This window comes from Eimeria acervulina, genomic scaffold, assembly GCF_000499425.1.
Source record: "Eimeria acervulina Houghton genomic scaffold, Eah_scaff87, whole genome shotgun sequence".
Taxonomy (NCBI): Eukaryota; Apicomplexa; class Conoidasida; order Eucoccidiorida; family Eimeriidae; genus Eimeria; species Eimeria acervulina.
The window spans coordinates 47693-74123 of NW_013549550.1; the positions used below are offsets into that span (position 1 = coordinate 47693).

The following is a 26431-nucleotide window of genomic DNA, read 5'->3' on the forward strand; positions in this document are numbered from 1 at the left end:
TTTAAAAGCACATGACCAGGGAGTAGGGGATTCGCAAGGTGTAAAGCTGCGCATATCACTCCTGCATATTGCCACACAGTACACACGGACGATAGAGGGCAGGCGGTACTGTGGTACTCTAATTGGGCCTCTAAAGGTCCATCCGGCTGAAAGAGTGCAAGTAATATCTTACTACAAAGAAATCATTTCACACTGGACAGGAAATAGGGCCAATGGGCTACAACTGCTCGGCAGCAACCCAGGGTTTGGGGCTGGCTGTGAGGCTGGCACTGCCGCCAATGCGCTGACCCACTAGGAGGTCAGTGGGTAAAAAGAATTGTTATTACTCTCCCTACTGGGAAAACGGGGCGCAGATAAGAAGGAAGAGACTATTCTTTGTTATTTTAAGGTTATTTCAAGGGTTATGCACTGAGTGCAACGTATATATACCCAGTGTGCACCTAAATGGTTTTGCATACGGCCGCGAAGTCGTGGCAGGTGGGAGCACTGTCAACTACAATTTGGGCCGTTCCAGGAAATTTTATTTCAACGATGGGTGGAAGTAATCAGCAAGACGTGTCTCAGTCCCATCGCCAGTCAGTTAAGGGCAGTTCTGCAGGAGATGCACCTAGGTAGCGCACGGGTCATGGGTGTAGCCGAACAGACGAAACCTACTATGCCCTCACACCGATTACCTAGTGGGTAACTGGTTCACCACCGCTCAGATACGCCGAAACCGAATGCACGGGAGCAGCAGGTGCATGAAGAGCAAATGCCCACAGCCGCACCTCCTCGGGGATACGAGTCTTCCCCCGCCGGTCCGACCCTCGCAGGGAAGCAGCCCACGGCTATGATGGACGTTTCAAAGGGAATAATGGAACAGTCTAGAGCGTATAGGGCCCTCTCAACGTTCCTTCTGACGCGACGGGAAGGCGGGAGCACTGCGTACGCTTTCGCACTACGCATCGAGATGGGCTTCACCTAGCGAGCTTGTGGGGTACCTAGCGGGCCCAGCTCTACGCTACTGGACGTACGTACAGGAAACTGTAGACCTTAGAAATTGGTAACTGTGAAAGAACGGCAGCGTGGAAGATTCTGGCGCGAGATAAATAGAAGCGAGATGATGGCGTAATTGGCCGAATCTCGGCAGACAGGAGATCACGCTAATACTGAGTGGCTTACTGCCGTTGTAGAGTGCGAGGTAGCGGTTAGCCCAGCAGAACAGGCAGTCCTTTATTGCTCTGGGTTTTCCACAGAAATAGCCCTCGCCATTACTGTTGACGGTCGGGCACAGCATCCAACATGGGAGGAGACTGCGAAGGTGTTGGCACTCCACGTGGAGCCCGAAACGGCTCCACTGGAGTGTTGGATTCGAAGCACGCATATTCACAGCACTGGGGTCTGCGAGCGGGAGTTATGGGGGCGAATGGGGTCTCGCAAGGGCCGGGCTAGCGCAGATGGGCCGGAGAGGAGCCCAATAGCTTGATATGAGTGTAGGGGAGTTGGGTGCCACGCACGGACATCTCCCAGTCTGAGGGAGCATACGAAGCGACCCGGGAAAACGTGTAAGAAAGGGGAAAATGTGGGATACTACGCTAGGATTCCCCCACGCCTGGTCGATTGAGGATCGAGACAGGGGGAAAGTCTGTTCGGCAGTTAGCATGTTCCGTTGCAGGGAAGGATGAACGTTCAATCGAGAGAGCCTAGGTATGGTGGGAGACGAACTTGCTAGGCCACCTACTCATGGGAAAGGGGTGATATGCGCAGGAGCGACGGGACTTGACGCCATTCCAGTCTCTCCATAGTGGGGGAAGAAGTTGCTTGACTTGGGGAATCAAGCTAATGCAGGGGCTGGTGAAGTAAGGAAATGTCAGCAACCATCGGCTGAACAGTGTGTGTCAGTGTCTAGATCGGTACGAAGCAAAGAGGCAATGCGCGAAGCGGCGAGTAGAAGCGAAGATAAAGCTGAGGGGATAGGAGGGGCTACAGGCAGGCAAAGAATGATGTTGTAACTCAGGGCTGATAGGAGATCTGTGTAAGAGCGGGCTACGGCAAAGGGGGCGTGCTGTGTAGTGTGGGAACGGCAGCGGAACTTTGGGTAAATGTGGGACGGAGTACCTGGGAGGCGCTCTTAGATATACGGGCCTCGATGTGGTTCATATCTCCCGACGGTCGAACATCTACAATCTAAGGTGCGTCGACTTCCAAAAGACTGCGATCAGTTGCGTTGTGACGGGGCTGACGATGCTGTGTGGACGAGTCTGCTTCTCGGAAGCGTTCGTAGTGTGTCCTGTCCCCTACGATGTAGTACTGTGGCTTGGTTAGCTAAGTGCTCATTAGGTTACCTGGCACTTTCAGTAGAACAAGCAGAGGACCCATGCAAGTCGTAAGTGTTGTGAGTTACCTATTGTTTGAACTAGCGCTGAAAACTCGAAAATGGCCAGATGTGGAAGCGCGCCAAAGGTCCCCCGCGGGGCAGGCATATGACATATTGGCCAAGCAGCTGGCAAATATGACGTGGGAGGAGGCTGTAGCACGCACGCTAAGAGGTACTAGTCCCACGCGAAGGGGTGAAGGTGCTTGTTGACGCATTGGTTCAACAGGCTAATGCGGACATGAAATGCCTCAGGGATCCGCTACAGGGGCTAGACCCCATACTAGATGTGCCCCACACCGAAGGGGCAGTGGCTCTCAGGTTTACGGATGAACACCGAGAGGCCTTCTGCTGCGCACTGGTCGGGAACTACGCCACACACGCCGGAGAAGTCAGCCATGAAGCCCCGGCTGCCACGACGAGTGCTGAGGACGAGGCAAACTCACGGTGGTCTACGGCTACGCTCGAGTACCCCCGTGTCGACGAGTGGACAGGCTCGGAAGAGTCAGAGGATTCTCAACTGGAGATACTTGAATCGTTGCGTGCGCACCGACAGGTCTTTACCGATACTCTGCTTGCTGGGCTACCGCTGAAGCGGCCGCACGATCATATCTTACTGGTGCCTGGGAAACTACCTGCACAGTCTGCCATCTATCGCGTGACTTCAGATCAGCTGAATTTCCACAAGCAGGAGATAGCCAAGTTGTCGGCTAATGGGTAGATAGGATCGACTTGCTCCTCTATCTACGCTTCTACGGTCCTGGTGGATAAGCAGGGGAGCGGAAAATTCATATGGTTGTTAATTACCAGGCCTAGAATGCTTTTACGATGGCCCCTGAATTCTCACTGCCGGCTATTCCAACTATCATAGTGATGGTGGGGGGAGTTAAATGCTGTTCTACTATTGACCATGCAGTAGGCTTTCATCAGATCAGTATGGCTAAGGAAGACCGGTTAAAGATTGCCTTCCTCTCCGTTACGGGGCCATTCGAATATAGGGTAATTCCCTTTGGCCTCAAGGGTGCGCCAGGTACATTTCATGCTAATATCAACGCCTACCTTCAACCCTTGTTAGGACAGGGTGTCATAGCCTATCCTAACGATCTCCTTGCACGTACCCCTGATCTCCCTAGCCAAGCTACATTCCTACGACAATTGTTAAGTACGTTCCCCAAACACCAGTTTTCTCCTAAGTTCGGCAAGTACAAGCTTACGAAGCGGAAACTCATGTACTTAATATAGGAATAGGGCAGAGAGCAATAAACCCGCTGCAGAGAAGAAAGAAGCTATGCGGGTATGGCCGTAGGTGTTGGCGAACGAGATACAAGTGCGGCAGTTTCTCAGCACAGTTATTTCGCCGAGGCCGCACGTGATCTTACTCATAAGGAAGCTCACTTCCGCTGGATAGAGACTCATAAACACTACGGCAGCTTACGCAGCATTGGTTACTGCTCTGGAGTAGTGGTCCCACTTGCTACGCGCTGCCAAGGTTACGTCACATACTGATCATCAAGCCCACATCCCTTTAAAACAGCTCAGAGTGTCAAAGCCTCTGTGTGGACTCACGGCTCGGTGGCTAGACTCCCATGCTGAGTTCCCAAATCTTAATATCACTTACATACAAGGTGCCCAAGACCAGCTGGCAGACGCTGTCTCAACTCTCAGGTGTTATCCTACCTCACGTCAGTTAAGCAGGCGTAACGAACCCGCGACACCCTTACGAGGGACCCCAGCACCACTTATGTGAGCAACCGAACATGCAGAGGCTCACAACGCCAAGCCTACCCTAAGTTTCCAGTCTTTCGCAACCCTTTAGACGCCGCGGTGCAACGAATCGGTGGAAAAGTCCAATATGAATTCGGCAGTCGCCAACTTACCTTTCGTGAAGTGGCACCCCACTTGAGCGTCTGCATCATGAAATATAGTGCATCTGTGCGCCAGTTCCTTGAGTTCCTTACGCGAGTCCTTTGCACCTACCATGATCATGTGACAGCAGGGCATCGACTCCAGAAGACCTTCCTGGCTGTGAGTAAATACTACCATTGGCCACGCATGCGTGCCTATACTACGGCGTATGTGGAGCCCTACACACACTGTCGCTAGTCTAAATCCCTTAAGCAGAAGCCTGCCGCCCTCCTTCAACAGCCGTTTATTCCTTCAAGTCTGTGGAGTCATGTGAGTCTCGATTTTATTACTGATATGCCTCTCACTACTTCATGGAAAGATACAGGCTGACTCGCGCGGAAAAATAGCTCATTTTATCCCTGCCAGGAAACCGTTCACAGCCGCTGGCACTATGGAGCTCTGATTCGCTACCACGGACTCCCAGAAACAGTTATTTCTGATCGTGATCCACGCTCCCAGTCTGAGCTGTGTACTCGTTTCAGCATCAGGCGTTCAATGTCTTTTTCTTACCATCCCCAGAGTGATGGCCAAACAGAAACGGTCTATCGCACCATTGAACAAATGCTGCGCACATACACACAGGCTGACGAGCAGGAATGGGAGCGCTTACTGCTTGCACTGTAGCTGGCCTACACCACAACCAGCCAGTTGTCCAAGGAGCTCTCACCTTTCGAGGTTAGGATTGGTGAGAGCCCACTTACGGCTGCCGGGCTGGCGGCCTTGATATTGTAGGAGCGTTGGCCCCAACCCTCACCCCTCCCATGACCAGGCTTTTCCACCACCTATGTGACGGGGCACAGGTCACATAGTGCGAGCGAAATTGCAACAGAGATACCATGCGGATTCACAGCGACGAGCGGTGGAGTACGAGGTGGGTGACAAACTGTTGCTCAGCAGCAAGCATCTACCAGCCCTGAACATGCATATACCAGCTTTGAAAGACTGCCCAAGGTTTGATCCCCGCTACCTTGACGCTTTGACGTAACCGAACCCATCGGTGCTGCGGCTTGCCGCCTTGCCCTGCCACCCATCTATTAATTTCATGATGTATTCCACGTATCATAGCTGGTTCCCCCCTCCTCGACCTACTTAGCAGCCCAAGCGAGAGATGAATTTTACCACCCCAGAACAGGAGAAAAAATTTCGAAAAGTGGCATGAAGCCCTACATCCCACACCATGGATCTAAACTATGCTTACCATAAAGACTGGCTACCATCTGCCCAAAGATGAGTAACTGACGAGCTTCCACTCGCCTAGCGAAACCAGTGTTCTCCCAGTACCTTGTGGAAAGCGGGCAATTCGCTATGGCAGCTCAGGCCTTCCCAATGGTCTCATCCGACCCCAGGAGTTGGCGACTTCTGGTTCAAAAGGAAAACATATGAGAGAGTCCGAAAAGCACACCCGTAGCGTCGGAAAAAGTATGAGCTCTGGGTATATAGGCATTGTGCCAGTGCATTATTCGTTTGGTGGAGTGATGAGCGCTCTCGTACTTTGTAAGGCACACACTCGCTGCACGCAATTACCGCGTGGTGGACGCTTTTCGAGCAACAGTTTTTCTGTAGAGTATTCAGGGACTCTCTATACGTGGAAAACCTTTCCTTCTAGGTTGTTGGAAGTGCAAAGTGGCAGGCCATCACTCCTGCAATGTAAATACTCAGAGAAAACTAACTAAGTAGTAATGCGTTGCTACTGAGAATAACGACGCTTCTTGGCCTTCACTTCTTGTCAGTGTACTGGGGTAGTACAGATCTTGTAAACGCCTGTAATCTATATCAACTGTCTCCTCAAGGCCAAGGGACAAGCTTACGAACCTACCTACAGCCCTTGCGGCTACTAGAGTGTCCTGAATACAAGCCATGCGGTCCCCAGATGCTCACCTTGTGGTGCCCCGACTCCCTAAGCAGAATACCTGAGACTGCTCATGCTGAACCGTTGACTAAAGCGAACAGCTGAATATTGCTTGCTCCAGGTTGCCGTACGCCATGATGCAACCCCGCGCAGATGCGGCATCCCCGTGCATGCATCCTTACCCCCTCTTTCTACAAATACAGCAATAAGTCATATTGGCACACTGTGAGGTTTCGAAGTTCGAGGGATATTGAAGAGCCTGTGTTGAGCAGCGCCAGCCAAGAGAACAGCGCAACACTTAGTCTGTAATGCTTTCCACCCGTCCTTCTGGTGAGAAGGACTTGCAGTTGGGAACAAAAAATGAATGCCAAGACTGCAGAAAATCTTCTAGTAGGCCAGATAATTAGTAGAGAGTGGGCTAAATGAATCCTTTATTCTTTCAGGAATACGCAGACAGCCGCCCGCGGGGGGCGGAGGCTGGATTTGCTGTTTGTGTAGCTTGCGCAATGCATGCAGCGTGTCTTGCTGAGCCCTGTTGGGGGCCACGCGGTTCGTGTAAAGACGGCTTTTTTTGTCTCAAACCATATTCTGATTTTATGGCCGCACGGCTGGGGCGGTGATTGAATGATGGTTCCTCCAGCCGAACTTGAACTCCTTTGCGTGAAACCCCTTCTGTGCAAACTAGCGCCACACTAGTGCTGGCGGATGCTCCTTTTTCTTTGGTGGCTCCCCTAATATTTTGTTCGTTTGATAACCTCACCTGTGGGTTTGCGTACTAAAAGTCCAATTTCGGGCCTTCGTGCGAGGCGTCCCCAGATATCGCATCTGCAGCCACGTCCAAACCTTCCCTCTACTCTGCCTTCCAATCCTTCCTACTGCTACAACCTCCTCCTGCTGCTTTGCTTTCTGAAAAGAGCAGCTACACTCCCTGAAGGGTAGGGGGTTGGATAACGGGCATCTTGTCGTGGGGTTGCTGCATCTCTCGAAGACCGCTTCGTGCTCCATAGTCTCCGGCACGAACCCACTAGCCTCACGACCATCTGCGGAATCAGCAGTGACAGTAGCAGTAGGGGAAGCCGCAGCAGCAGATATCTAGCACATCGGAAAGGGCTGCTGATTTCCCTGAGCGCCCGCGAAATGCACTAGACCTCCGGTGTCTAACAGGAGCCCCGGTGTGCCTAGGGCGGTGTTGGTGTCTCGTTTTAGCATTTAGGAGTTTTAATTGCGATGGGAAGGTCGCATCAGTGACCCAGCTTCGTCTTGTCTATCCTTCGCTCTGAGAGGTAGTGATACAATGGCAGATCTAGCGGAGGTGCAGCAGCTGGAGCTGTTGTGCCAGGCCTTTTACGGCGGAGGCGGAAAGGAAGAACAGAATGAGGCCCATAAGGTGCTTCTACCTCTTGTAAATAACCCTGAAAATATGCCCAGGCTACAGGCAGTGCTGGCTCATTCTTCGAATATGCAGGCATTGATCTTTGCGAGCTCGGGGCTAATGAACCTTTTCACTCGGTACTGGGGCCAGATATCTGACAAGCAGAAGGAGGAGACCCGGAATTTTCTGCTGAATTATCTTTATCAGCGCAGTGCAGATCTGCTGCACAATGCACAGGAAATACTTGGCCATCTCATTCGACTGCTCTGCCGCATAGTGAAGCTCTCCTGGTTTGAAGATGTAGATAAGGCGAGTTTGTATACACCATTTCAGCGGCTTTTCAACTCTGCAGGAGTTGAGGGAAATTTTTATTGTGTCTGTGTGTGACTGTTTGGAGCAGTTATCTGTGCCAAGTTTGCTCATGTTGCTGTTCATTATATGGGCTGTTTGCTTGCGCGCTTATGTGGCTGCAGAAGATCCTGGAGCAAGTTGGTTTGTTCCTAAGCGCATCAACTGCACACTGGGTTGTTGGGTTGTACATATACACTGAGTTAACTCAGGAAATGCAGCCGAAGATCGGATATCACATGTCTCGTCTTCGTCGCGTGGCTTTCTCTTTCCGCGACATTGCACTTTCGTCTATTCTAAAGGTGGCAGTAAAGACTCTGCAGCAGTTTGATGCGGGGGCCATCCGTGTACCGAATGATGAAGAGGAGACACGTCTGCTCAAACAAGTGCTGCAGCTGGCACTCAATTGCCTGTCATTCGATTTCATGGGAACCATTGCCGACGACACCACTGATGAGCAGAACACAGTTATGATCCCTCAGGGCTGGAGCGAATTCAGGGAGGAACGTTTCCCTAAAATGTTCTTCAGCCTATACAATGCCTGCTGGCAAAAGAACCCGCACCGGCCTCGCGTTGAATGCGCACGTTTGTGTTTGTCTTGCCTCGTCCTCATCTCGGCTTTTCGCCGATCTTTCTTTGAAACAACGGCCACCAGGAACAAATATATGAGCGCCTTGATTCTAGGGACATTTAAGATCATCAAAACAAGAACGGGCCTAACAGATGACATGTGCTACCACGAGTTCTGCCGCCTCATTGGCAAGATCAACACTTCCCACCATCTCAGCGAACTCTGCGCATCAGAGCCGTTCAGAGAATTCCCCCAGTATCTATTCGATTTCACAATGGAGAGCTTAAAATCGTGGAAGCGAATGCCGAATAGCAAGCACTACCTTTTGGGGGTATGGGCACACGTAATTTCCCCCTTGCTTTTCTACAAGCAGAAAGTGCCCAGTGACCTGGAGCTTTACATTGAGAGGATTACCGCAGCATTCATTATGAGTCGCATGTATGTAGCGGAGGCCATTGCTGACGATGCTGGTGAGGCTCTTGATTTTCGCCGGCAGTTGGTTTCGCCAGGCCGCCGCCGCCGCACTTTCTACACATTTGGCATGTTTCCAGCTTGGCTCCGCAGACTGACTGATGCTACTGGCAAACAGTTGTTTACTCTGTACGGTTCTGAACTCGTGCCATTCGTTTTACGGTGTACTTGCTGCGCAACTTCTGACATGCAGACAACTGCGACTGGGAAAGCCCCTTAAACAACGAAGTGTTGCGTCAGGAACAGCTGGAGGTTTTGTCTCAGCTTGCTCGGTGCCGATACACAAAAACGGCACGAGTGGTTCATGAACTGTTCGAAGAGACGAAGACCAAGGCACAGAGCGGTGAAATAAGCAGGAAGGTCTTTGAGGAGAAGATCACGTGGCTGGTGTATCTTATCGGGGCTCTTGTCGGCAGTAACTGGACCGGCAGGCTCCCTGATGTATACGTCGACGGTCTGTCAGACGCAGCGATGGAGCCATTAATGCTTATCTTCTAAACTTGTGATTACGCTTGTTTTTGCCAAGCCACACCATGCAGGGTACTTTTCGTGTTTTCTGCGTTGCCAACAGATGCTTCGTCGGAAACTGTGCAGACGGCGAACGCTGGTCTGTCAAAGCTCGTCCTCACATTGATTGAAGAGACAAAATGTGAAGATACGCCGGAAACCCTGGAGCTGGCATTTCTTTATTTCCTGGACCAATTCAGGAAGCTCTTCATCGGCCAGTTTGCCCGCAAGCTGGATGGCACGAGTGCCTTTGCTACAGGCAAGGGTTTGCACTATGTTGACAACTGTTGGAGGGGGCCGTCTACTTTCTATTGCTAGGCATTCGTGCACTTGTCTACACTTGACATTTGTGGATGGTTGGGACTACATGCGTGGTCACAGTCGCCTGCTTTGCTCGTGAATAGATGAGTAGCCTGTCTCACGAGACTGCCCTGGAAATTCGTTGTTAGCTCTGGAGTGAAATGAAACAGAACAATTTCATGCGCTGTTAATATCTGCACAGCTCTAGGAGCGGCGGATGACAAGGCGGTGGTAGCAACCTTGGTGAGCAAGATTGGTTTCAATCTACAGCACAGAGTCGATATGCCAGAGTGCATTAAGAAGTCCATGGATCTCCTCTTTGAGTTTGTGGCCGGGGTCCACATTGTCCACTGGATCTCCCGGGCCCCAGAGCTCATCGTCACGGGTCGGCTGCTGCTGGAAACTCCCACTGGCGCCTACTTCCTGACGAATCATTGCAGCGCCGAGTTCAAATTCCTTTCGATGCGCAGGTGCGTCGTTTTGCTTCTGTATTCTTTTCTCCACTCGAATTAGAGCTCGTGTTTCGTGTACCTTCCATGCTACTTGTGTGGTTGTTGCACTCACTAGTCGGCTATTGCTCGTTTCACGGTAGCCGGCCAACCTATTCAGAAGTTGTTCCATGGTTGTACGCTGCAGCTTGTTGGATGCTTGTAGTGAAATTTGCATGCGTTGAAATAAGCGTACAGTACTAACTAGCCGTCTTCATGGGCGCTGCTGGCGCTTTCTTGTAGGTATTCGAGATTGCGGACGACTTACTATCTAACGCTCGGGACGTTGTTATTTTATCAGCAACGGAAGGCTGCCGTCACTTTTGAACAATTCGTGCAGCCCATGGATGCCATTTTCGTTTCGTTGTGGCAACAAACCGAAGAAGGGAGAAATCCCGGGTCGATCCGCAATCCGCTTTGCCGGGACCCCCTGATTGGCCTTGTGCGAGATCTCAGGTAAGGCAGCAAAAAGCATCCCCCGTGGCTGTTGCGTTGCACAGAAGTATTGAAGACACTCATTGCGGTTGATGTTTTCCATCCGCGTGTAGTCTAAACCTGTGGTGGCTTGGCGTAGGGGGCTGAGTTTCGCTTCTGGAAATAGCTCAACGTACACAGTCCTTTTCGAGTGGTTGATGTCGCCGGCAAAGAAGATCAACGGCAGCACTCGCGTGAGAGATGGCTTTTTCCTGCTCTCCCGCTTTCCCTTTGTGGGATTGAGATGAGGCAAAGCGGGAACTCTCCGAGACTGTCCTGGTTGTGCGTGCACTGTCTGTCAGATGGCAATATTTAGCTGGGCAGCGGATGCTTGGTGGGACGATGCAGAGGTTATGGTTCCCCTTTTGAAGTTCATCGCTGACTTCGTCAGCAACAGGGGAGGCAGCAGGATACAGTTTGTTGAGTCCTCCGCAAACGGCATTCGGCTTTTCAAGGAAGCATCGAGTGTGGTGCTTAAATATGGAAACAGGTGGGATACCTGAGCATGCGTTTTCTTAAGCCCCTTGATTGATGTTGTTGAGGAGGTTCCCTTGGTTTTTTGTTTGTTTCAAATTCATCACGCTTGCATCTGTCTTCATGTATTCAGGATATTGCAGAAACAGGACTTCACTGACCCTTACAAGGAGAAGTACAAGGGGATGGCTGTGGCCTTGCAGATCTTGAGCAACATCATCAGTGGCTCATATTGCCATTATGAGGTATTCGAGGTATACGGAGACACAGTCCTAAACGACTCCCTTCGTCTTGCTCTCCAGATGTGTCTGGCGATTCCCCAGGACGGTAAGGCATTTGCGTAGTTCGTTATGCACCCCTGGCTGTTGATGGGTATTCTGCTCGAGGAGCCGTAGCAAATGCGCATTATTTGGTGGGACTGGCGAGATCCTTGCATCTGCCTCTTGTGTCACTCTCCAACGTCCGTCAGATTTGATGGCTTATTTGAAGTCGCTAAGGCCTGTCTACTCTTTCCTCGAAGTTGCCACGGAGTCCTTCATGCAGCACGTAAGTTTCTTCACGATATCTTGTGGCTCGGTTCCGCCTTTTCCCCTCCCGCCCCCATTCTCTCCCGTAAGGTGTAGCGTACAGCCGAAGCATACGACGAGAATTTGCCTTGTAGCGGTAGTGCTCATTGCGCGAAAGCTGCCAGTTTCTGTGTATTTGGGCTTGATGAGCTGGGGATATTGCTCGTATTCTCACAGCCTGCCGTCTAACCTGCACGCAACGTTGGGATTGCCTTTGCTGGGTGTGCAGATTCTAGAGCTTCCGCCAGCCCACCTTGCACAGCTGCTGAGGTGCGTTGAGGATGGCCTCTGTGCACAAGAAACAGTGCTGATGCAATCCTGCGCCACCTTAGGCCATTTTGTTGAATTTATCTTCAAGTACAGGAATTCTGAGGAGAAGGAAGGAGACGTAAGGTTGCTCGCTTCGCGCTTTTTCCAGTTCGCCTATATTTCCAGTGTCGCTTGGTCTGCCGTGTCGAGTATCTCCACCGGCTAGCTGTGCCTATAAGCACATTTTTTGCCGCAGTGTTGCACTTCACACGCTACTGCATCAGCATTCTTCGCCGTGGTTGAAGCGTGACGGAGCCGGAGTTTCGGGTAAGCGCATATACTGCAGCTGCGTAGTTTCGAAGTAGAAGTAGCGCAGTCTGTTTGCACTTTACGCACAGGCCGTCCGCGCCTTCCTTGAGGCACAACCGGGGAGTTTACCGCGAATGTTGCAGCTGATATTCCAGCTGCTCATGACAGGTATGTATCCGCGTGGGACAGGAGGAATGCAGTCCTTTGACTGCCTGCCTATTCAGCGAATGGTGTTGGGGGTGCTGCAGATGTGAGGCCACTCAAGTAAATGCCGTATACCCATGTACCTTTCCGGGAGTTTTTATTCCTGTAGATCGGGGCTTATGTCACAGGTAGATGGGTTCCGGCTATAATATGCGGGCCACGGGGAACTTGGTGACTCATTTTTTGTTCACCTTGTCCGACTTGTCAATTGTGTTTTGCTGGCTGGGTGTTAATTATCCACTTTTTTCCCCTCGTACAATGCCTGCGTCATTGCGCCTTCTCAGGCCAGCTCCCAAACCTGTTCGCAATTTCGGGTGTCTTGTTGGGTCTGATTGTCCTGCAACAAAACGAATACTTGAAGTTGAAGCAGCAGATAATTGAGCAGCAAATCGAAAGCAAGCGACCGCAGTAAGGAGAAATTGAGCCCTTTGCTTCAATCAGTTAACGCTGTTCCCACGCGGGCGTTGCGAATTCTCGCGAGCTGTGGCTTCCATCTGCCTGGGAACCCTTTTGTGTACGTTGCAGAGTGGAGGGCTTCTTCATCGAGTTGATGGTGAACATTGAAGATGACCTTACGCCGGCAAATAAAGTAGGTGCCCGTTTGATCATAAGCTCGACAAGCGGGTTTTGCTTGGCATTTAACGGGATTAATTTTGCCTTTTTTCGTTAGATTGGAAAACTGTAGGCGGTTTGCTTGTTGCCTTTAGGATAGGTTTATGCGGAACCTGTACCACTTTGCCCACGACATTCGGAAGATGTTCTCTTTCAGTTTGTGAGAGAGGCAGTTGCACGTTCAGTGCATGCAAGGCGCTCTGGGCAGTGCATCAAGTCGTTTAGGGTGTCTCCCTGTACCTCGTTTGGGCTGGAGTGCGGCTGTTGGTAGTGACCGCGCCCTTAACGCAGCACAACAGCGCTTGTGTATCGTGGTCCTTGTTGAGGCCGCGATACCGTGTGCACAGAATTCTCCTCAGTCCACGCGCGTCCACCTCATCGGCTCTCGCCTCTTGCGGGAGTAGCAGGTACTGCGGAAACTGGACTTGCAGGGATAGGAGCCTCCTATATGGCTCGTACGCAGCAGCCGCTGCGGTTTAACAGCAACCGCTTTTCACGCTTTGACTGCGAGGAACAACAAAAATGTACTTTCAGTAATCTTTTTTGTTAGCAGGGGGCTGGAGAATGTGGCAACGTCTGGTCCAGGACAGTTGCTCACAATAGAAGTAGCAATCCTACTCTGCTGAGAGTGCTGTTCGGTTGTCTTCTGTTTCGTGGAATTCGAACAATCTTTTCTGCGACGTCCACTTGAGTACGCGCTGTGGGTCTCTGTTTGCATAGTGCTGTATTTTTTACGGCTACGATAAATACCCACAAAACTATGGCGGAAAGCATCATGATATTGCTGCAGGAGGCAACATATCCCATCTAATGCACACACTGCACAACGATCCTATGGTGGAACTTTTCGTAAGTCGGGACTCTTGCAACCTAAGTTTCTTTTTAGGAAACCCTTGTTAAAAGATCATTCGTTGGATATATATGCAGATGACTGCCTAGCTCTGAGTTATCCAAGGAGTTGTAAGGCTACATGGTAATGCACGCACCAAATGAAGATTTCGGTACACGTACAAGTGCGGTCGTCTGTTGCCTTTCTTGCGTGCGCATTGCTAGTTGGCTTGTAGCAAGTATTTAACAAGTCTTTAACATGTTTATGTCTGCAGCAAAGGGGGCTTAGCGAGGCTTGCATGTGGGGTTGCAGTGCAGCAGGGGTTGCAACAAGACGCGTCTATATTCATTGCAGGCCGGCTACTCTCCTCACCAGCCTCAGGTCTTGTGACCGGTGCCCCACACGCCTGGAGACAGAAGAAGAGCTCAGCTCCTTCTTAGAAAATCTCGACGTAAGTTGCTTGACTCGGGTACAGCTCGAAACGGTCCTCAGTTATGGCGGAGGATCCTTGCTACAATCGGCAGCACCACATGCGTCCTGGGGAAGGCGCGATCCCCGAACGGACTACTGTACAGGACTAAGTAATTTAAAGGCGGCCGTCGAAAAAATACGAGCCAAAACTTCTCTACATATCCGCCCTACAATCTCTGCCCGAACGTCTGGCCATGGGTTCTTCTGCATAATGGAAATTGGCCAAGACGCGCCCTCCTGTGGGGAGGGTATCAAGGGCTGGCCGCGATGCCGCTTTAAAAGAAAGGCATTATCTGTATCCCATCAGGTGGAAGTGGAAAATTCGTTAGGAAAAACTGTTGATGAAGGATATCTTTACTCTTATCGACCGTACAGATATGGAGGGAGCCGCGGGGGGGAAGTGGAAAAGTTCCTGGCTCGTGTTGGTTTCAGTAGCTATTTACCGTTCGGGTTTGCTGACGCGGTGTTTGTAGACTCCGACACGCTCCGATGACCGCACACAAGGCAGCATTCGACACCCGTTCCGCAAGCTAGAGTACATCTGTATGCTACTCGGACTGGAGAATGCACCTGCCGAACAGCAGACACGAGTAAACCAGTATATATTGAAGCCAGTTGATGAAGAGTGAATGCTTATGTACATAAACGGCATGCTCCTGTTCAGGCGGAATGCAGGTGTACTGGCATCACCTGCGGTGTACTTTGCAGCTGTTATGTAGGGAGCAGTGGTTCCTGAAACCACAAAAGAGCTCATTTTTCATGCAAACAATTATGTTGTGAAGGTTTCGTGCCTCTCCAGAAGGTTTCGACCCTGGTCCGGTGAAGATAGAGGCTATTAGGAGGCGGCCGCTACCCCTGGATAACCCCAAGGACGTCCAGAAGCTCATCGTCTTCGCGTTGTACTACCGCAGCTCCATCGTTGAAGTCGCTTGGGTCTCCTTTCTTCAAAGAGAGCTACTCAAGAAGGCACGAAAACTCTTGCACGCAGAGGCCAAATACGCAGCCCATTTAAGCGTCATATGATACCTGATATCTTCCCCCATACTCGCGCCTTCTGATTTCGACAAACCCTTCTTCCGAATAACCGATGTCAGTGACACACTAGTTGAAGTAATGCTCTCTCAGCAACCCAATATCTCGAAGAAAACACCAAATAACGGCCTGTTACTCATACCGTTTCAAGGGAAGCCAGCACAAGCAACTGGCACTCGAGAAGGAACTCTACGTTCTCTAGTGAGGAATAAAAGGGCGTCGAGAAATTTTGTATGGTAGGCACTTCATCGTCCAAACATGTCTTCATCCTCCAAAATACTTGGCGAAGAGCTTTCAGTATGACAGTGAAAGAGTCCTTCGGTGGCTATGCTGGCCCACGCCGTACGGATGTGCTTAAACGTGAAGTGGTGCGGCTTCACGTTCAAGCGTGAAGCCGTATCACCAATTGTGTTGCTGGCGCATATCCTGAAACTCCGGCAATGTATTCTGCAACTGCCCATGCCTGCGATGACTCCCGTTTCCTTTCTATTTTGCTTCTCACGTGGCTGCGGTTCGTTGAAGCTCATGTACGGAGGACAAGGAAAGCAGTACAGCGTAGACGGTGGGCTCTTCCGGTACCAGACAAGGCATCGGCTCAGCTGATTATACTTCCTAGCTTCCATTGACCAGGTCTTTCTGCAGTGCACGGTGGGGTCAATATGTCAATTGAATGGGTGGTCAGGCCCTTTTGGCGGCCTAGAATGCATCCCTCAGTCGGAAAATGCTTCCACATTTGTGCAGAGTGGCAGCAATAAAAGCCGCGGAATAGTCTGAGGTTCAATCTTTTCTAGAGTCTTTTTATCCCCAAATGGGCCCCGGCGGGCAATTCATTGGATTTTCATGTTGTTTTGACCATCTGTCAGAGGCTATGATCTCATTGGCTCAGCTCATCATGCTCACCCACATCAATTTCTATTCGGATTCAGTTTCAGCAGAGGATGCCGCCCAGTTATTCTTTAATCACTTTTGGACGCTCAGTGGTTTTCCAAAAAGCACCACTACTAACAGGGACCCAACATACGATGACGCTGTTGGGCGGGAATTCACGACGCAGTTTGACATACTTGCTGCGAGCGGCCCAGAGAGAGGTCAAACTGAACCCACCAACTCTAAGCTAGTCCAGTGTTTACTCCTGTGGACAAGCTTAAGCACATTTGTAATTTTCTGGTAAATCGTATCCCCAGCAGAAAATTGCCAATGTGCTTACTTTCCTTCCTTGTGCGGAATTGGTTTATCATATTAGTATGCACTCCTTGACCCCATGTTCTGTAGTTTTGCTGGTATACATATACAGTAAGCCAACTTTGGAGGACGCCGAAACGCCGTTCTCTGGCCCGAGGTTGGGCCTAGCTCTCGGCAGCCAGACACATCTACCAATTTCCATGCAGCTTGCAGCGGCTAGGGAACATATGAAGAGAGCGCAATAGATCTAGGAACGATACTATGAAAAAGGATGTTCGATAGTTCCCCTAAACCCATACGATTTGCTTTTGGGGGCTGCGTACCCTCTGCAAAGAATACCGGGGGGCGATAAACCGGAGAGGTCCCCCACGCGGTGGTAGGTTCCTTTGATCTTCGTTTTTAGAATTAGTATTCTACGATGTGGTGGGCTTCAGTGGCACTAGGAGCTTGGGCGTTCCCCACACACCTTTTAGTGTGGGCCGCATACAACTTATTTGTAAATAGTTGTTTTCCACGTGTCCAGAGATGCTTAAATCTTCATCGCCTCGTGCCCTCCCGCGCGAAATATTTTAACGATGCAATCTGCTTTTGTTCCCCTATCTACGGTTACCTCGGCCCCGCAGCAGACAACATCCTTTTTACATTGTATAGGGCTGGCCGGTTAGTTAGCTGACCGGGGGTCGCGCTTCCAGGGTGCTTTCACATTGTGCTTCGGCGGATGATCATTTAGGGTTACCTTACAATAACGTAACCCTTATTCCACGAGTAAGAAACAATGTACATTCAATGACCACTGCCGACGGCACTGCGCATCCCTGCAGCCGCGAGATGCGGTTGGCGGCAGCAACACACCAGCATGCACGAGCAGCATCAGCTGGCGCCGCTACTGCCCGTCTTTTCCCCACATTTCTTCTCGCCTTTTACGCTTGGGGGGTCTGGCTTCTTTCTAGCCTTTATTCCACAATCCCGGTGAAGTCGTCCCTTGTTGGGCAACCAGATAAACGAGTGCGTGTGCTGTTTGGGGAAAGGAGGGGGAGGAAGTATGACAGTCTGTTCAAAATGGCTACACGAATTTAGACTTGCACATAGGTTGAGCGTTTATGTCTGAGTCAGTGCCTAGCAATCGTCTAAGGCGTGAGACCGTGCAAAGGGATTCGGGATGCTTTCAGGTGGAGTAGTAATCACAGCAAAGAGTACTGCAACTCAACAGAAAGCTCCACCCGCCATCGGCTCCAGAACTTTCGCCCTCCATCTGTTGGACGACTGAAGACTGGAGAAGGTGAAGGCTTCTTTTAAGAAAATGTTATGCCGAGGACAGTCGTGACCTGCAATATAGTACTTTGACTATGTTGCAGCTCACGACAGTCCTCGGTACAGGCCAAGGACTCTCCTTGCACTGGTACTATAGACCCTACGGTCATGCAGGGACGTAATTTTGTCCCCGAACAACTCTCTAGCTTCCTTATCAGTTGTCAGTTGCATTAATACTCTTTCTTGACAGATAAGTTTGAGGATGCCGAGAATTGTTTCTTTTAGCGCTGCGTTTGTGCAGCGCTAAGGCTGCAAGTCTCACCACAAAAGCGACAGAACTTGCGCACGAACTAGTTTAGCGCAGGATTATCTTACATGCTTACTTTACGTTCAAAACACTGCAGGTACGTCCGCATAATTCATCGAGTTTCAATAAAACTGTGGTGTTCGCACCCTTCAAATTTAGCACTTGAGAAAGTGCACCTCCAAATCCCCAAGCAACTGCATACCACTACTTAGCTCCACTAAGAAACAACCAGATAAAAGCTTCCATTCATTGAATCATCCTCCCTGGGCGTATTAAAATGGCGAGTAGATAATTTTCCGGCAGCACTGCGGCGGTGGAGCCGCAGTGCTGCCGCAACTGGGGGAGCATGGAAAACGGACGAAATCGGTCTGAGATCTAACTTGTACCGTAGCCCAATAACCGTTTGTTGTAGCATTAAATTATGATAGAAGTAATCTAGTATTATCCATTGGAGGTGGGCAACTTGTCAAGGATACCCAAGGGGGATGCGCGGGGCCGGGACTACACTGTAGTTAAAAACCTATTTAGCTTGTAGCCAGATTGCAAGGTAGGAAAAGGGTTGTCACTTCTTGCGTTATTTTGTTCACTGCCTCGAAATTTCCGAAGACGGCTGACGGGAGGTGATGCTGTACAGCCCCAAACCCCAAGCCCCAAGCCCCAAAGTCCCAAACACTGCAGGTGTAGTGGACACCTCCAAGTCATGATTCACTGATTCTTGAAATATAGCATAAACTTAGTGAGACATCCAAACGACGCCGAATCTGTGGCAGCAAGCTAAAGGAAGGAGGCGTACAACGCCAAAAGTTGAGCAAGGACGCTCCTGTCGTTTTTCCCCCCTGACCTAATCAAGATGCCTGATGTAGCTAGGAATAAGGTTGACTAACCGAAAACAGAATAGCTTGATGAGAAGGATTCTATGTCGTGTACACCGAATTGTTACGTGATAAGAAGGCTGCGCCTATATGGAGTTGCCTTCTTGACTGCGTGGTATTCGGGCCGCCTTTCATTCGTATCAAGGGGTTTCTTGGGATATTTGCTCCAACCGCGGTCCCCCGACTAGTCCATTTTCGATGTTGTGGCGGATAGAAAATTGCCAATGTCGGCCGTTGTTTAAACTGGTGTCGCTCATACGACTCTCAGGATAATGAAACGGTCTGAACTGTGCCCGTCAGAGGCGGCTTTCAAATATAGGTGTGCTCTGCCTCCGAGATCGTTGTTGAGATTCTGATCTGGCTTTTACTTTCCTTGGTCTCGCATTGGATTAACGTAAAGTTTCATCAACTTCCTTGCCAACAAACGTTCCCTTGTTGGCAAGGAAGTTGATGAAACTTTACGTCTGTCAGCAAGTGGTTTCTAACCAGACTAAGCTTTACGTAGCGCGCATCGAGAGATCCCTGTGCACTGCTACATATCTAATGGCTCAGCCGTAGGGCGGAAGAGATACTCATGTTAAGTAGGTGCACATGAAGCAATTCAGAATAAAGTTATGAGCATTCTGCATGCATCTGCAGTCCCTTATTCAGTCGATCCTAAGTGGGTGCTCAACAAGTGAAGCGGCCAACATGGACGCTCCCCAGGAAAAATGTGGATGCATTTGTTCTACCAGCCCGCAGTATAGAGCAGTACGCCGCCTCGCACTCTCTGGAGTAGATGCCTCTCCCCAAGTACGTACCGGCAGAGCTGCCTGGCAAGTAGAGATATATTCTCTAGGGCCTACTGCATGCTCGTCACTTCTAAATTAGTAAATTGGCCTAGAGGAGCATTTTGAGGTCTTAAGCTGCTTTTGTATACAGATTGCCAACTACCGAAATCCCACGCGCTCCATAGTGAAAATTGTGGATGCGTTGCACTCATTTGAACTGTGCAGGATGGATCAATCAAGGTCAAAGGGAAAGGAGGCATGACTATTCCCACATTTAAAAATGCAGCTGCAGCAGTTTCCGTGCAGGCAGCTGCCTCGTCTGTGGGGCTCTATGACTCACGAACACCCCGAACATCACCCGCTGTGAGAGGCCGTTGGACGGCAGAGTATGTAACCATCAAAGCAGAGCTAGTGAGGCAAAAAGCGTGCATAAACCAGGTTCGTAGTGACAATGGTTTAGCTCCCCAGAAAGCTTTTTCATGGCTCTCTGGGTAAGGCTTCATCCTGTAAAGCAGCGTTCCATGCTTTACTGAGTGTAAGAGATATCTGCCACGCAATCAAAACGGCCAAGCCGGTAGAAGTCCGGTTTCTCTACTTCCATGCAGGCTCTTCGAGGGCCATTAAAACGTCGCTGCCCTCGGGAAAAAAACAAATCAGACGGAGAAACGGGACTTTCTGCTACGGCAAGAGCTGCATGCGCGGCATTCAGTGAAGCTGCCCGCTTCCTTCCGCCCGCCCCTCGAGATTCGAACAAGAAACCTAGGCCGCATATCTGGGGTCGAGCTGTTATTTTGCGTATACATGAAGCTGCAACACAAGCAGCAGCTGCTTTCGAGGCTTCGTGAGAATTTTCTGAGTAGTGCAATTCCCGACGCCTTCACCTGGTCCTCGACTTCCTTGCCACCATAACTACGTCCCTGTCTTTCTCGTAATGTACGCGCATTGTGTGAATATGATTTTTTTATTGGGACTGATTTTCATATGGAAACTGCTAAAGGGCTGTTGACCTTTCAGCACACAAGGGTTTCTTTCTAAGTAAGTTGCCTTCATTGAATTTTTAGGAAACGAAGGCGTTCAAAGTCTCCTGCAAGGCCTAGGCTAGTGGTGCCATCAGCAGCACTACTTAAAGGGATTCATTCCCTGCAAATTTGTCGGAAGACTCCTCTTGAAGCGCGAGCCAATGCTCACCAAATTGAAACATTATTGCTTTGCAAATCGCAACCGAGACCAGGCTTGCCGTCGACGGATGATGGGTACAATGCGCCGAATCATGCCAGCTTCTGCAGATTTCCAACAAGGGGCCAAGTGACTCTTGATTCAGCGGGACCATACCAAGTCGCCTTCCTTACTGCTCCACCGGCCCTTGGCTCAGAGTCAGAGCTGTCCTCCGGCAATAATTCCCCCCCTCTGGAAAACATAGGTAGCGGGGATGGCCAGAATAAAGCCAAAAAAAACCCAAAAACTTGCGGAAGCTGCCATGGCAGAAACGTATGTTTCCAAAGGCCTGCTGAGGCTGCTGCAGCCCTTACCGGTGCCACACAGCAGGACAAAAAGAAGCGCAACAGTCACGCATCCGAGGATGGTTTTGGAGAAAAAGTCCTAAGGCCCTGCGCTCTCACAATGCATCACCAGAAGAATACAAAGACCCTATCACTTTGGCTAAGTGTGAAGCCTTAGTTGCAGAGCAAATGCGTCAGCCCAGCTCTCCCACTGGGAGGCAGTCGCGCCACTGGCGCAACAGCCACATGCGGAAGTGCCGAGAGCGACTAAAAGAAGGCCTCACTCAGACCACCAAAAGGGGAAAACCTGCCGCAGAGAGCGGTTGTGTCGTAAACGAGCAAATCACCCCCATCGAAAACATCCACAGCAGTTTTTCCAGCTCACATTGCCATGGTTGCAGCAGACCTACTGGCCCTGGCACTTATGTAGGAGCGTACGGAGGTTCGCCTGTTGTCTTAGTGGCCTGTACATCATGCCGACAGACCAGAGAAAAGGGCTCGTGAGCGAACAGAATTTTTGTTTCAGTGGCGTTCCGGCAGAGTTACCACTGTATGAGTATAGTATAGGGACTTTTCCTGTGGATCAGCACAGCAGGTGTGGAATCAGTAACCACAATCCATAAAATGGAATGGGAAAGAAACGGCCATTAGGTGCTGCAAAATTTTGTACTTTGTTAGCACAGTACACTGCTTGCCCGTGTGGCCTCCCTATAAAGATTACAAGGGCCACATTCCATGGTTATGTTGCTAACGTTTGCTGCAGCGCTTCCCCACATCTCATGGGCATCAACTGTGAAGAAAGAGGTAAAGGACGTAGGTACAACGACTCTACAGCGGCAGCTTTGTCTATCCACCAGCAGCAACCAAAGACTTCCAAAGCCAAGTCACCTGCGAAGCCTCTCTTATGGCCAGTCATTCCCAGGCAAGCTGCACCCTCGATGAACAACGAAAAATGAGTCTGTACCTCAGCGAAAAGCCAAAATGCCTTCTTGTCTCCCGGTCAGGCTAAAGCTAGACGCTCTACCAAACAAGGCTTCATCATCCTGCGTGAGCAGTACATGGCGGTTGCCTACCTTAAAGGAGTTTATCGAAGGGCGCCGGCACCTCAAGGAGGTAGCCACTAAAGCTGCAGCAGGCACGTCATAAATAACTGCAGATCGTAGTGTCCCACCAGAGTGCATCAAAGTCCGCTGTTTACACTGCGACAAGGCAAAGTGCACTGCTGCAGTATGAGAAGGCAAAATCTTGCCCAAGTTTGTAAGAGGGGGTGGCCCCGACTAACTCACTGGTTTGCTGTTCTTGCAGCGAGCGCCCCAACGAATCTTACCTCTCAGCAGGGGAATTCAGAGAGTAGCGACTCCAGCAACAATGCTGTCAACACTACAACTACGCCTTTGCAAGCTTCTGCAAAGCTAGAGAAGTTGCTCAATGAGGCAGAAGAGGCATTTTGGGTTTCACGGAAGCCAACGCAGATGGCTGGGTGGACAATGTATAAGGCGCCTCGAATGCCTTCTAGAGGGAGAGTCCGGAAACCTTCAGTCAGCATACCTTCCTGGACAAACGCTGATTCAACAGCTCTCTCAGGGGCAGCTCGTACATGCACCTTTACACCGGACTTCCTTCGGCAACAACGGCAACAGGTGGCTGCCAGGAATGCTGCGCAACGCGCCAACATGACGACCGTAGAGGAGAGCCAGCCAAGCCTGAGCGCTCGGGTCAGGAGGCTCAGTGAGATGTCACGATAGGTGCCCAAGTGTGCCCGTGGCGCAGAAGCAAAAGTCCCTGTCGTTATCCACTTTAACATAATACACCAAGCCACCCACCTTTCTATGCTGTTAGGGTGAGCGCTGTTGCGCCATGCTCTGCATATACCCTCATGTAATACCGCAATTTGAATGAGTGCATGCTGCAACCGTTGTTAAATTTGCTGCTGTAAGGAAGTAAAGAAGGGTATCCTGCCCAGTGTTTTACTTTTGGGAAGTCTGAAAATCTTGCCATGTCCCGCGAGGTCAACTCGACGGAGAAGGCATTAGATAGTATACGGGTGAGCGCCTCACGTGTTGACAGAAATAGAATCTTTTCTCATCCCTTCTGGTGGAAAACAGCATTAAAATGAAACGGCGTTACTTATTCGTGAGATTGAAGGCGCGCAGAGTGACATTTTCAGGAAAGCCTGAGGGCTCGTAATGAAGCGCGCGAAACGACCAAGCGCAACCTCACGGATTTGCTAAATACCAAGGTATGCATATTTACAATTGATATTCATTTAGACCTTGAGTTGCACCCTGTGCAATTTGTGGGGACGCGTTCGACTGGGTAGCTACCAGCGCGGAATTAACGTTGAATGGCGGCGGCAAGCTTCATGGAGAGTACCCTGCCAGGCATCTGCAGAATAGCGATGCTTATTCTATCCTTTCTCTCAGACACTGCGCAGCTTTTTTGATTCGGGAACCAGATTGCGCGTACTGCAGCATGTGAGGAGAAGCAGGCAATATCAAAAGCAGGCTGTGATCGACGCATTGAGGGTAAACCATGCAAACATGCTGCGCTACCTTTCATGGAGAAAAAATCCGCAAGTTTTGCCGAAGGAGTCATATGCTGCACCACCTGCAGTTTGCCAAGTGTAGACACCATCATATAGAAGTGCCACGCAAGTTACAAACGCTAAGGTTCATTTTTACCTGTAACACGTATTTTTAGGGTTTAGGGTTCTGCCGCAGGAAGCTGAGTTTTGTAGGCAAGCAGATATGGCTGACTTTAGTGAAGCCTGGTACTCAGACTTGCTCGCGACAGCGGCCGATGGACTTAGCGAGGCGGTAGAAGGGTCAAGTGGAAGTGGAGGCGAATTAGGATCTCATGTGGAAAGGCTTCTAGATATCATTAGAAGAGATCTACAGTATGGCCTGCGATATACGGGTTTGATAGATTACGTTTGTTGTCTCAATGAGAATGACGTGAAGGAACTGATAGCTCAGGTAAGGAAAGTCTCGACATCAAAATTTTCAGCGTCCTACCACTCCAAATTCACAAACAGAACTGTGCTGCCTTCAACTGACTCTGCATACCTGCGAATTTCATAGGTGCTAATAAGAAGCAGTTTGGTTTTTGAAAATCCTCTTGAAGAGCTGCAAATGCTTCTACGTTGTCTAGGGGACAAATTTGGTCGAGTTCCTCTGCCAGTTCAAAAAGAGCTCATTCGCGCTCTGCTAGTTGTCCCCCAAGGAGTTAAGAAGCCTCGCTGCCGTCCCGTTGCGACTGTAGGGCAACCAAATCGCAGTTGAGCGCAAGTCATTATACGGTGCTCCCCAAAACAATGAGGACACTCCATCAAATTTGAGCATTCACTTTTTTTCCTCAGTTTGAATGCAAATAGCTTCTCCAAATCGTTTTCGTCTTGAGTTCAAAATCCCACGAATGGCACGGACCATCTCGAGCCCCCTTTCCAATTGCATGAAAAATTGGTCCGCGATGAAGTTATAGTATTCCCGCTGTGGATATGAGTTTGATATGGTGGCGCACAGGAGGTTGCGGCAATCGTATATCTGCGTTTTTTGACCTAGCATGCTTATGCACCTGTTTACCAGAGGCCGAAATTACTGGACATGATCTGAAGGGTTTAGTGTAGTTTCCGTGATCCAAGCTTGGCGAATCACCGAGCTAGATAGTTTCTAAACAATCAACTATCTAGGTCGGTGACTCACCCAGCTTGGATAGAATAAACAGATAGACTAAACTATCTGTTTCCGGGAAGATGCACTTCCATCCTAAGCATGAAGTTCCAGCTAATATCTTTTTGACTAGGGACATTTTGCATGGCAAGTTGGTGGTGCACAAGCACGCACACTCTAGGCTGCAGACACCGCGAAATTACTGTAAATTCATCCCTAACCGTCTTTTTAACGTTCAGCGTTGAAACAGCCTGGCCGCTAGCATCTAGATTACAGCGATGTTTCTTCTCGCGATCATTCAGTGCCGCAAGATAACGTTCCACCACACTAAGTTGCATCCGAACCAGTGGAACTGCCTGGGACGGTTGTGCGGCTTTACCTTGGCATTCTACAAAGGATGCAGTTGCGGTGCGTTGTGCCCCCAAATGGTTTACCCTGGCCAAAAGCCGTGGACCCGTTGTTTTACAAACCGGGTCCAAACTAACTATTTTTACTGCTTTCCGGGTAAGTTTCACCGGCCGAAAAAAGGCCAGTGGTATTTGAAACGCCTTAGCGCACGGCAAAGTAACAAACGACAACGATGAGTTTTCCTGTCCATCAGTTTACATTCTGAGAAGCATTTACGTGCTTTAACTGGAGAAGGGTGAAATATTCCAATGTTCTTTAAATATGATATTGAAAATACATCCTCGTTGGCTGGGTTCTGCTACCACTGCATGCGACTCCTGTGGCTATGCCAGCTGTTCACGCCCCTTAGAATTGGTTAGAATTCAAGTACTGTAATGCACGCTTTATAACTGCTCTAAATACGACAAAGCGCGGGCGGAAGGAGAGTGACCCAAGGAAGGCATCCGCAGTTTGCATCACGGCTGCTACATGCTCGGCCTGAAGCTAATAGATGTACTTCTACTTGGGAATGGGTACTGGAGGCGAAGTAAGTGTGCAACACCTGTCTGCGGTGTTAATGCGTGCGTAAAGGCAGGATATGGATGGTCCTATGTGTGGTATACTTTGCAAGAGGAGATGCGGCAAGGAGTGAGGATTTTAAAGCAGATGCGACAAGGGCAGAGAGCATTGGCAGGCGGGCCACACCTGGGTACACTCGCAAGGCTTTCCGGGAGTTCCTCAAGTTCGCATCGCCCTTTCGCAGCCCCATTGTTGAACTCGCTCCCATGCTTGCCCTGCTGACGGGCAGGCTCAAGGGCACACAACTTATTTGAAGACACCGGAGGGGAATCCTGCAGGTACCTTTTCCGATACCTGTGGTCATCTCCAGTTCTCGCCATTCATGATTTCAACCATTGCCAGTAACGCGCGGACACGGTGCTGGTGTGGGTATGGTCACACCTGAAGAGGCGCTTTGAAGATAAAGAAAGTTTTTCCGGCGGCACTTCCGGCTTGCGCGGTGCGGTTCGACAGTCAAGTACGGAGAGGCAATCACTAAGATGGCCACTCACGCACTCTCGCATTTCCATACAGGTCAAGTACTGCGTCCGAC

General features: G+C 50.2%; 3 protein-coding genes across 3 annotated transcripts; all 3 read left to right on the plus strand.

Moving 5' to 3' along the window:
* Positions 1 to 2415: 2415 nt before the first annotated feature.
* EAH_00014770 (Reverse transcriptase, related) lies at positions 2416 to 3074 on the plus strand (the record flags this gene model as incomplete). The annotated part of the gene is made up of 2 exons (XM_013394212.1): positions 2416 to 2442; positions 2583 to 3074. The coding sequence occupies 2 exons, from the start codon at positions 2416 to 2418 to the stop codon at positions 3072 to 3074; spliced, it is 519 nt and encodes a 172-aa protein (XP_013249666.1).
* A 4327-nt stretch (positions 3075 to 7401) lies between these two features.
* EAH_00014780 (exportin 7, putative) lies at positions 7402 to 15375 on the plus strand (the record flags this gene model as incomplete). Its single annotated transcript, XM_013394213.1, has 18 exons — positions 7402 to 7788; positions 7953 to 8868; positions 9063 to 9323; positions 9441 to 9641; positions 9879 to 10146; positions 10408 to 10620; positions 10739 to 10832; positions 10941 to 11128; positions 11246 to 11439; positions 11582 to 11658; positions 11908 to 12066; positions 12326 to 12404; positions 12725 to 12848; positions 12966 to 13029; positions 13148 to 13212; positions 14236 to 14332; positions 14826 to 14895; positions 15155 to 15375. 18 exons carry the CDS (start codon positions 7402 to 7404, stop codon positions 15373 to 15375), a joined length of 3678 nt encoding a protein of 1225 aa, XP_013249667.1.
* A 7362-nt stretch (positions 15376 to 22737) lies between these two features.
* Positions 22738 to 24475, plus strand: EAH_00014790 (hypothetical protein, conserved; the record flags this gene model as incomplete). The annotated part of the gene is made up of 4 exons (XM_013394214.1): positions 22738 to 22993; positions 23203 to 23309; positions 23986 to 24240; positions 24416 to 24475. The coding sequence occupies 4 exons, from the start codon at positions 22738 to 22740 to the stop codon at positions 24473 to 24475; spliced, it is 678 nt and encodes a 225-aa protein (XP_013249668.1).
* Positions 24476 to 26431: the final 1956 nt, after the last annotated feature.